General features: G+C 42.6%; 1 protein-coding gene across 4 annotated transcripts in view; it reads right to left on the bottom strand.

Annotated features, from left to right (window-relative positions):
- Positions 1–2,141: 2,141 nt before the first annotated feature.
- Positions 2,142–11,836, bottom strand: part of csnk1g2b (casein kinase 1, gamma 2b) — a 28,267-nt gene continuing 18,572 nt past the window's right edge. For 3 of the 4 annotated variants that reach the window (XM_058389340.1, XM_058389341.1, XM_058389342.1), the window contains exons 4-11: positions 9,562–9,710; positions 9,008–9,242; positions 8,411–8,496; positions 7,901–7,985; positions 7,656–7,804; positions 7,336–7,416; positions 3,728–3,834; positions 2,142–3,178 (exon numbers count right to left, since the gene is read on the bottom strand). In XM_058389340.1, coding sequence (XP_058245323.1) covers positions 3,124–3,178; positions 3,728–3,834; positions 7,336–7,416; positions 7,656–7,804; positions 7,901–7,985; positions 8,411–8,496; positions 9,008–9,242; positions 9,562–9,710 — 947 coding nt within the window. In that variant the 3' untranslated portion in view covers positions 2,142–3,123. Of the gene's footprint in view, positions 3,179–3,727; positions 3,835–6,008; positions 6,108–7,335; positions 7,417–7,655; positions 7,805–7,900; positions 7,986–8,410; positions 8,497–9,007; positions 9,243–9,561; positions 9,711–11,836 lie in introns of all 4 variants that reach the window. The other variant, XM_058389344.1, reaches the window with a different exon arrangement.

Genomic DNA, 11,836 nt, shown 5'->3' with positions numbered 1-11,836 from the left:
GTATTACCATTATTCGCATGTAATCAGCTCCACGTGTCAATCTATTACCATTATTCGCATGTAATCAGCTCCACGTGTCAATCTATTACCATTATTCGCATGTAATCAGCTCCACGTGTCAATCTATTACCATTATTCGCATGTAATCAGCTCCACGTGTCAATCTATTACCATTATTCGCATGTAATCAGCTCCACGTGTCAATCTATTACCATTATTCGCATGTAATCAGCTCCACGTGTCAATCTATTACCATTATTCGCATGTAATCAGCTCCACGTGTCAATCTATTACCATTATTCGCATGTAATCAGCTCCACGTGTCAATCTATTACCATTATTCGCATGTAATCAGATCCACGTGTCAATCTATTAGTGTTATTTGCATGTAATCAGATCCATGTGGTGCTCTATCACGGTTAATGCCACAATCAGATCAGTGTCAATCTATTACCGTTATTGGCAGAAAAGCGTGTGAATCCATTTCTGTTATTGCTGTGTGATCAGATCCATGTGATTAGATCAAGGTGGTGCTCTACATTGGTTAACGGCATATAATATAACACGCATAAATCTATTACTGTTATTGTCATGTATTCAGATCCGCGTGACAATCTATTACATGTATTTGCATGTAATCAGATCCACGTGTCAATCTATTACCATTATTGGCAGAAAAACGTGTGAATCAGTTTCTGTTATCGAGCTGCAATCAAATCCACGTGTGTCCGAATACATGCAATGAATTAACCGGACACACTGTTACTGTTATCAGCAGATATACTCAGAAAAATGTGCCCAATGTGATCAGATAAACATCAGTCACATTATGGCTCTCTGGTCTGGTTTACCGCCATATTGATCTGAGAAATCGCTAGGTGAGCGCTCCGTGAGCTCGAACGCAGCCTCAGACAGTGTTTAGATGGCCGTCATGGGGCATCAAAAGCAGTCAGCAATCCACTACTACTTCTTCTTAGGGGTGTTATACTGCTTAGGAGACACAGGAAGCTTTACGTGACTGAGAAATTAGCTACTAATATCCTGGCATTGTGAGATATAATAAAAAAAAAACAATTGATACAGTTACCCATCATGCAGCAGGACCTGTGAGGGCAGGAGGAGGAGGTCTCTGGAGGTTGAATAAACATTAAGCATTCTCATATTGCTCATATTAACCCTTAAAACATAGTCAGTTGATGTAAACACTGCAGTACAACATTACATGAGGTATGTTCATGGGCTGTGATGCTAAAATGCAGCACTGGGTATTGGTATATTTATACATTGTGTGCTTGTTACAGCCTTTTCATTCAGAAACACAAACACAGCTTTAGCATTAATTGACTGATTAAATCACAGTTATTGTGAGCACAAAAACCTATCAAAACACCTCAGCTTTCCACGTGTAGTAAAACCACGAATAAATGATTAGCTGGATCTGCAAGTTATCCTTTTTTTTAATTATTAAATCAATCAGTTATTCAATTATTATTCTTCCCCCTCCTTCAAGATCACTTTGACCAATAAGGAAACATTCCTTTGCTGCTGAATTCACTCTAGCAAAGTGTCCAGGCAGCAGATCATGGCCTACAAACGTATGCAGCTTTCAGTGACCGACGATTTCTCATTTATATTTCTATTGCTATGCATATGAGACATGAGGCTGTACAGAAATAAATCCAAACGACTGTGTCCGACGAAATCTACAGCTCTCGTGGTCCAGCATTTCTTCGGTTCTCGGCTCAATTTCATGTTCTAGCTGGGATAACATTTACTGATGCGCAACAATGGAAGACAAATGTTAGACTTAGTTACTGGTTTCATCTTATCCTGTCACATACCTGCGAATAAAAATAAAGCTGGAAAGGACGCAGCAGAGAGAGAGAGAGAGAGACCGCTGGTACCTCTAGGGAGTGGGCGTGGACCTACCAGACAGGTCACACCCAGAAGAGCTATACCTGTGAGTGACATGCGAGTCGTTCCTTACAATCCCATTGGTGGATAAAGAGAAAGTGAAAGGGAGAACAAAAAAGGAATAAAATTTCAGGACACTGCAGGACACACGCTTGCTTTAACTTTAAACATTTTACTTGGAAAGGCACAAACTATGATTTCCTGGTAAATAAATCTAACGTGAAACATAAAAGAGGAGGGCGTCCGTCTCGCCTGCAGATTTCGTCCCCTCGTCTTGGCGCGAGGGAATTCATTCCTAGGGCAGTCTCTTGGATTTCATCGTCTCTCTTTTTGTCCTTTTTTTTAGCCTTTCAAAAGTGCAATAATAAGCAGAGAGCTTAGAATTGATTCATCTCCCCATGATCCACAGTACCTGAGACCAGTCACTGTGCTACACAGTCCACATCAATAGAACAGAAGGGGAGAAAAAAAAATCACTCACTCACACACACACACACACACAAACATTCACACACAAAGAAAAAGCAATAAAAAAAATCCCAGGTCACTACAACATAAAACATGAAGGTTTCCTTTCAAACCAGTTATTCAGCTCCAAAAGCGACCAAAGATTTTTAGACCAATAACAAAAAAAAAATAAACAAACTTGTATGCTTGAGATGAACCAAATCTTTCTTCCATTGCAGGTTCGGCCCTCCGATTTGAACCAAAGATCTACAGCTATGAAGAAAAAAATAATAATAAATCCGATCCATCAACGTCAAGTCCTCAGATCGACGGCCACTGAACGACGAAATGTTCTGCATGGAATCTAGATTACATTAAGGACAGCATCATGTTTTCAATTTCACATCACGGTGCTCGTTTATCGTCATTAGTTTTGTTTTTATACAGTTCGCCATCGTCCCTTGAGAGGGAGTAATTTTTTTTTTCTTTACACGTTCTATTTTTGTTATCTCGAAGGAAAGAAAAAAAAAGTCTGTCGTGAAGTCAGCGGCGTTCCTTTGGCGCTCCGATGGGAAGAGGAGCGTCGGCGCAGGGGGGTTTCGAGTGATAAACACGGGGCAGGGAACGAGAGAGAGAGAGAGAGAGAGAAGAAAAGAAGGGAGGATAAAAGAGGGAGGAAGGAGTAAGCGGTGTGTGTTCGCTTCCGTTTAAAACTCAACAGTGATCCGAGCGGTTCAAGTTCTCTTCTGTTCAGAGTGCTGTTCACTTGTGTCTCTGGAGGGTTTTCCTCTTTCTCCGTTTGAAGAAACAGCAGCACCTGAAGCACAAGACAAGACGAGAAAATTAAAACACTGCCATCGTTAAAATTACCGTCTACATTCAGGCATGGATCTGTGTCAGTATGAACACGGGGAAAGTAACAATTCCTCTCTCTCATTCTCCCTTCCTCTCTATCATGACGCTGCACCCTAGAGGACGTATTCATGTAACATGCAAGTATTAAAACGTCATCATGAGCAAATGTCCTGATGTGCTCGCAGAAGTACATCATTTCTTCACGGTTCCCTGTAATAGTTTTGAATATAAAGTGCTGCTCATTTTCCAGAGTAGGGAATCACGAGCATCACTGATTTTCAGATTGACACCGTTTTGTTGCTGGAATTGAGCTGATCCTCTGTTTTGTGGTGTTGAGACATGGAATGGAAACGGCCTGTAAGTCTTGAAAAGGCGCAATATAAAACACTTGATGACTAAAATGTGAAACAGTTCAATATTAATTGTGAAACAGCTGGATGTGATGACAGCAGTAAAGCAGAGGGAGAAGGATCTGAACTAGCTGTAAGGTGTTTAAGCCAGCGACTCTTACTTTGTGTCGTCTGCGACCTCCACCTCTGTGGCAGCTGTGATCGGGGCGTTGGAGTGTCCTGCGGTCGGGTCGTCTGTGTTCAGCTCTCCATTGGTCGAGCTCATTATCTGTACAAGCACACACAGACAGTCAGGCAACCAACACACACACAAACAAGTCAGCTGGCTGTTTTACAAAATCCTCCACACCATCAATACTGCTTTCTCTCACACACACACAATGGCTTTTACTCAGCTCTGATTCATCAGCTGTAATGATGAGAACTGCCACTAGGTGGCACAACAGTCTCACTGAGCGCCTTCCATCTTCACCTCATCCACAAAACTCGATCAAACTTTAATTCAATTAAACCGAAAACCATCTAAAATGAGTGTGAATGAGGAGATGAGATGATAAAAAAAACAAAATTCACCTGTAAAGCTCTGTTTAGAATAAATCCACAGGCTGTAATGAGGGTAATGAGTGACAGTGGAAAATGTTTAAGTGAAGATGTTTACCAATTTACACAAATAAAAACATTATTTAAAGCAGAGGTGTGTATGCATTAAAAAAATTGGTGAATTAAAAAAGTGAAGAAAAGCTCAGTATTTTACAGTTAACCATTTTCCAGTTTAGGAAAAAAAATATTTAAGCTATTTAATATTTAAAATATTTAAGATTTTGTAATACGGTTTTAAAAAATAAATAACTTAAATAAATTTATTTATTTATTTATTTTTTATAAAATGCTGGAGCCCTCAATTTACAAATAAACCGAAAAATCAGGCACATTATTCACATTTCGAAACATTTCACTCTTACAGAACTTATTTGCATAACAATGTTCGCAGATGTAATATAATAGTTCTACTATACATCCTATTTTTGATTGTTATCACCATGGTAACAAAGTTAGAAAAATCACAGAACCCGGGAATCCCTGGACCTCACTTATAGAACCGGGGATCTAAAATAAAACACAATCCCAACTCAAACCTGACCTGCACCATTATGCTGTTGTTCATTAATTAAGGCCCTCAGGAGGAGGCGTGGCCTCATGCACATTATATTATACTTATAGATATAGTATATTAAATTATTGTACTGAATCATTGGGCATCATTTATGAAGCTGGATACAAATGGATTTAGCTGTAATTCATTCGCAGGTACACCAATCAGGCATAGCATTATGACCCCCTGCCTAATATTGTGTTGTTCCCCCTTTTGCTGCCAAAACAGCCCTGACCCGTCCTGCACTGTGTATTCTGACCCCTTTCTGTCAGAACCAGCATTAACTTCTTCAGCAATTTGAGCAACAGTAGCTCGTCTGTCGGATCGGATCACATGGGCCAGCCTTCTCTCCCCACGTGCGTCAATGAGCCTTGGCCGCCCATGACCCTGTCGCCGGTTCACCACTGTTCCTTCCTTGGACCACTTTTGATAGATACTGACCACTGCAGACCAGGAACACCCCACAAGAGCTGCAGTTTTGGAGATGCTCTGATCCAGTGGTCTAGCCATCACAATTTGACCCTACGTCAAACTCACTCAAATCCTTACGCTTGTCCATTTTTCCTGCTTCTAACACATCAACTCTGAGGACAAAATGTTGACTTGCTGCCTAATATATCGCACCCACTAACAGGTGCCATGATGAGGAGATACTCAGTCTTATTCACTTCACTGGTCATAATGTTATGCCTGATCTGGGAGAGTTCTGAGAAAACATTCGTATCCTTTGTGTAGAATTATGTGTAAACCTCGACTCATCGCTCAAGTTTAAATCGCTCATTTATTACAATTACACTTCATTTGAACAGACATTTCGGAGGCAGGGGGAAAGTAACGGCGCCTTAGGAATGAATAAAGGGTTATGTGCGTGTCTACTGCTGCTGAGCTGGAGCTGCTCAGGAGCTGTTGTTGTTTTCATTCCTCTGTGAGCTTCTTCTGTCACTGAGTTGTGCAAGCAATACTAAATGCAAATCAGCTGTGCCGTGATGGACGACCGGCATTTATCAACACACGGACACGAGCAGGAAGAAAATCTGGGTTACGTTTGCGGATGTTTCGAGCTCGATTTGGCCTATGAGAAAATTCATGCTCAGCTTCGATCAAAGATGAATAAATGAAGCCCAATGTCTGTTTTAAATCATGATAGGATGATCAGCACCAAAACTCCACACTATAATAATGTAGAGCTGCAAGTGAGTAAGTGTAGAAAGAGATGTAGACAGAAAGCAAGAATTAAGACACACACACAAACACAAATATATACATGCAAAGCCATGCAAAAGCGGTACCTGGACTGAGCCCCCCAGCCCCTCAGCTGTGAGATGTGACCCCAGAGTCTCCTTACTGACCGGAGCGGGCTGGGATTCGCTCCGTTTGGGTTCGGGCGACTGAGCAAAACAAGCCGACGGGGACGCGGAGGGGTGTGTGAAGCAGACGGGGTGGGTGTGAGGGACGATGGGGAAAGGAGGCAGTGAGTGAAAAGGCAAATGGACAAATTAAAAACACAGACATGTCGTTAGACATCTCGCATGCAGACGCAGGAGTGAAAGAGTGAAGTGACTCTTAAGAAGAGAAAACAAAAAAAGTTACAATCAGGAAGTGGAAAAAAAAGAGATAAATAAATAAACACACAAACATATAGGCACTGATCATGCAGAAATGTGCACGGCTCTAGCACTGGAGGTGAAAATCTATGATGTCCATCATCGTAGGTATTACATTTTCTTTAAAGGACGTTTGCGGTCATTACAGAAATGTCTCTAGTTAAACATAAGGACGAATAATCGCAGAGTTAGTTCTTAAATCAATCATGGAAAACAAGCAGAAGCTCTACCCAGGTAAAGGGTGCTTTTTAGCTCTTTTTCACCCCCCTGACAAGGTGGGTTCCAGGTTCCAGAGCCAGGGCCCTGATGTGGAACCTTGACTACTGAGTCAGTTGGTCCAAAAGTCCACTCGTTATTTAACAACATCCTTCAGCACATTAAAGAAACGTTATAATATGTGCTGAAACGCAACGATAGATAAATCTTTACATTATTGCTTTAGTCCAGTTCTTCTCGCAGTTCCCTGAAAAGGAGTCCGCTCCAGTGGAAAAGGGGTCAGTGCACTAGAGTGAATGAGGGAGTGTAATGCTGTGTGTGTGTGTGTGTGTGTGTGTGTGTGTATATAAAAGAGACAGACAGAAAGGCCGAGATCGAAAGAGACGGAGAAAGACTGACAAAAAGAAAAAGAATGAAAGACACAGAGAGAGAGAGAGAGAGAAAGAGAGAGCAAAGAGGGAGAGAAAGTTTCAATCAAACAGAGAGCGACAGAGACAGAATGAGTGAAAAAGAGATCGAGAAGGACGGAGAGCAGGAGGGAGAGAGAAAAAGAGAGAGACAGTGGAAAAAACAGAATGGAGACAGAGAGAGGGAAGGAGACGAAAAGAGACAAAGATAGAGTGAGTGAAAGAGACAGAGAAAGAGTTGGATGGAGAGAAGAACTGAGAGACAGGCGAACAGAGACAGCAAGTGAGAGGATGAAACAGAGCTAGAGAGAGGGAGAGAGGGAGAGAGAGAGAGAGAGAGAGAGAGACACACAGAGTGATGTGTGAGAATCAGTGAATGAATCACATACCTGGGCTTTGGTCTGCTGCTGTGCTTTGTCCCGGCTGCTCGGTTGCGGCGTATCGCTGGGGATGGGGCCGATGGGTGTGGGCTGGGAGGGTGAGGGAGAGAGAGAGAGAGAGATCACACCTCAGACCCACAAGTACATCTTCACTGACTGAGTGAAGCAACAGAAAGTGGAAAAGTTTGTGCTGTGGTTTCCCTCAGAGGACAGACAACTGCATACAGGAAATGGTGTAAAGAGCAAGAGAGTGAGAGCGCGTGCGAGAGAGAGAGAGAGAGAGAGAGAGAGAGAGCGAGCATGGTTAAAAGCACAAAACTCAAACTCACAAGAGGCTTGCCGACCCAGTCATACTCATAGTCAAAGATGTAGCCGTTTCGGTCGAAGAGATCAGTGAACAGCTTCCTCAGGTAGTCGTAATCAGGCTTCTCAAAGAAGTCCAGCCTCCGGACGTAGCGCAGGTACGTCGCTAACTCTTCTGCATTATTATAGTAAGGTTTATTTATAATGTCGTTTGTGTAAAACTGCTTCAGATATTTAAAAAATTTTTTTAAAAAGGTGCTTTTGGACGAACCTGGGAAACTCTCACAGAGCACTTCGATCGGCGTCGCTCGCTTGGTGTCTCCGATTTTCTGATAGCGCTCCTTCAGCGTGTCGGCCTGCAGGACAGACAAGAAATAAGATCACGCTAAACAAAACGCTGTGTGATACATGGCACTGCTGGAAACACACACACACACACACAATGAAGTGTTTATTGCAATAAAAGGTCAATTCAATACAGAATACAAGCAAATAAACCATTATGCTCGCTGTATGTCAACAGATGAACGCTATAAGCAGCAAATGACTTTTGTTTACTGATCCTATGGGAGCTAAAATTCGTCGTACCTTCATCAATAATGTTGTTGATAAACACATATTTTCACTGACCAGCCTGACACAGAGTCAACAGCAAGAGATAAGCCCATGTCTGGCACGTCAAAGACACAAACTATGATGTAGGTGTACGCGTGTGTGTGTGTGTGTGTGTGTACACAACACTGAGATCATACATATAAGAGATCAAGAAGTGTGTGTTTACCTTTAGCCCCTGCCAGGGCAGGCTGCCTCGCAAAAAGTACATGAACATGTGCCCCAGTGCTTCCAGGTCGTCTCGCCTGCTTTGCTCTGTGGACCAGAACACACACGAACTTTCAGCTCAAACACAATGTGCTTTTACTTTTATTTTTAACCCTTTAGCACTTAAGGCATGTAGTATTTTTTTAAACTTCCTGCTCATGCACAGCACAGTGAATCAACTGGATCCATCACTCAACTCTCTACCAGACTAACTGTATGTCACTTGTGATGCTTGTAGTTTGTTTCTTGTGGGCGTGGCCTGCTCAGTTGTCTTTAACCTTTTCTGAGGAAAGCTTACTATATGAGTCTTACTCTGCGTTTCTGTGTGAAATGTATTTAAGTGTGATTTCCAGTTCCAGTTCCGATCGCTAGGATTCAAACTAGCGTCAGATTAGCAAAACAAGCAACATCTATTCACTAGATACATGAATGATAATGTCAGAAATGTCACACGCACCACATGACCGAGGAATTGCACCGGTCACTCTTGTGGACTTTGATGCTTTACTGTGCTTTTCATACTTGCACCTAATTCTTCATTTCATTGAACAGGCCTCACCTTTGCCCAGGTGTGTGTTAATGCTCATGTAGCGGGCCGTCCCTGTCAGGCTCTTGTGTTCCCGGTACGGGATGTGTTTTTTGGTCTCTGGGTCGATGTACTCTTTGGCAAGCCCAAAGTCGATTATATGGATGGTGTGCTGCCTCTTGCTGCCCGGCCGCCCGACCAGGAAGTTCTCCGGCTTCACGTCTCGATAGATCAAGCTCCTGGTGTGGACGTACTCCATGCGCGTGATCTGGGGGACGAGAAAAAATGTGAGGATGAGACGTGAACAATAAGATTTAATCATCTTATGAGCATAGAATTCACTGCAACGCGGGCCGGGGGTCAATGCTGTTACCATGGCGATGGTTCATTACCGCCGGTTAAAAACAAAAAACATTTATTTATTGTGAACAAGAGCAAGACAGCAGAAGGAACATGATATGTGCGTTATATGATTTTGAGAAGTCAGATGATTTTTGAGACAACTTTCCCTAGAAGTCTAAAGTTTTTTTTATTATTATATCGTTGAATCTGAACCCAACTCCTGCCTCTGTAGGTCACAGACTCACCAGCTGTATGGCTATCATGAGGACGGTCTTCAGGGAGAAAGTGCGGTCGCAGAGGTCAAACAGATCCTCCAGACTGGGGCCGAGGAGCTCCAGGACCATGGCGTTGTACTTCCCGCATGGCCCAAAGTAAAACACCTGAGGGATCCCTTCTGCAAGAAACAACAACAGAAAAAAAACACAAGACGGTTGTAGACCAGAATATAACAGAACAGCAGAATGGAATGATCCATTATAATATAATTAAATATAAAAAAGAAAATATAATTCTTTGATGTAATTTCCGATGTGCTGAGAAGAAGGACGAGAAGCTCCTCGAGTCGTTCCTCAGGTGTTTTGGATTAAGCAGAAAGAAAGGCTGGATTTGTTTGAGTATCAAACCTTGTCAAGATGCCGTGTCTGGCATTGTGGAAAAAGTGGAAAAATAGCCTCCTACACTCGGTATACACTCTAACCTGCAGAGTAACATTTTATGTCAAGAATATAAAATTTCTCTATATTGTCTTTATAGGGAGATCGTAAAGCAGCACAACCTGATTAAACTCACCTTGGCAGCTGGTAGAAATTATAAAGCCTCACTCCATGACACTACAATAATGTCTGGATCCGGTAGCGTGGATCACACACAAGCGTTTGGATTCAGGATTAAAGTGTTTGTCTGGTTTTAAGAGCATAATTTATTGAGATTGGCACACACTCTACTGAACGAATGTACTGAATCAACGCTATAAAAATGAATCTCGTCCTAAGGTGTAAATGAATTTGTATTAATTGTATTAATTATCCAACAATAATTATTGAGAGAGAGAGAGAAAGAGAGAGAGAGAGAGAGAAAAAGAGTGTGTCAGTGAGTGAGTAAAAAAACAGACACAGAGAGTGAGAGAGAGAGAGAGAGAGTGTGTGAGCGAGTGAGTGAGCAAGTGAGAGAGAGAGAGAGAGAGAGAGAGAGAGAGAGAGAGTGTGTGAGCGAGTGAGTGAGCAAGTGAGAGAGAGAGAGAGAGAGAGAGAGAGAGAATGTTTGCAGGAGTACTCTCTCTCTCTCTCTCTCTTTCTCTCTCTCTCTCACACACCTCCAGAGGAGATTATGGGAGGATTAACCTGATCAGACCTGTGTCATTCCCAGAAAGAGGACACACACACACACACACACACACACACACACAGCTCTTCAGCCCAGTGATGACGGACATGCCCACATCCGTGACTCATCAAAGCCCAGACCTGGAGCCTCTGAGCACAACATGAACTCGGTTAGAAGCAGGAAGAGAACGGAAAACCTCTCACTGCGTGACTCTTCCTCTTCCCGGCATCACAGCGCAGGTCATGGCTGACGTTCAGACGCGCTAATCTCGAACCAGGACGAGCAGGACGCAGTACTTATAAACTAGAACATGTCTGAGCTCCGTTACTGTGATACTGCGTTAAAAAGAGCGTTTAACAAAAAAATGATGGAGACAACCCAGGGAGCTGTAATGAACAGTCATTATGTAGGCAGTCATTTCCTCTTTAGGGAGACTCAGAGCTCCAGCCCACTCTCACCCTGAACAAGAACTACTCCAAACTAAAGAGTGCACTTTTATACGTCTCTGTCTTTCTGTCCTTTCTTCTGTGCCACTCTCACAAACTTCCCAGAAGAGAAAACAAAACAAACAGAGTCATTGCTTTCCTCTCTCTCTCTGTCTTTCTTTATCTCCCTTTTCTCTCCATCTCTCTCTCCTTTTCTTTCTCTCACTCCCTTTCTCTCTCTTTTCTCTGTCTCTCCATCTCTCTCTTTCTTTCTCTTTTCTCCATCTCTCCCTCTCTCTCTTTCGTCTCTCTCCCTCCCCCCTTTTTTTTCCTCTCTCTCTCCCTCTTTCTTTCTCTTTTCTCTGTCTCTCAGTCTCTCTCTTTCTTTTCTTGCTATCTCCCCATCTCCCTCTCACTTTCTTTCTCTTTTCCTCCTTTCTTTATCTCGCCCCCTTTCTTTCTCTTGTCTTCCCTTTTCTTTCTCTCTGTCTGTCTCTCTTTTATCGCTCCCTCTTTCTTTCTTTTTTCTTTCCCCACTCTATCCCTTTCTTTCTCTCTCTCTCTCCCCTTTCTTTCTCTTTTTTTCTGTCTCTCCCTCTCTCTTTTTCTCTCCCTTCCCCTTTCTTTATCACTCACTCTCTCTCTTTCTTTCTCCCTCTCCATTTCTTTCTCTCTCTCTTTACACACAGCATGAGGCACAACAGGAAGCCAAAGTGCAGGTCTAAGCGAGGTTGTGAATTAAACATTGAGCATGGTATGAGAGCAAACACAC

The sequence above is a fragment of the Hemibagrus wyckioides genome, linkage group LG05 (genome assembly GCF_019097595.1).
Source record: "Hemibagrus wyckioides isolate EC202008001 linkage group LG05, SWU_Hwy_1.0, whole genome shotgun sequence".
Classification (NCBI taxonomy): Eukaryota; Metazoa; Chordata; class Actinopteri; order Siluriformes; family Bagridae; genus Hemibagrus; species Hemibagrus wyckioides.
Note: the sequence above shows the minus strand (reverse complement) of the source record. Positions and strands in the feature narration are given on the sequence as shown.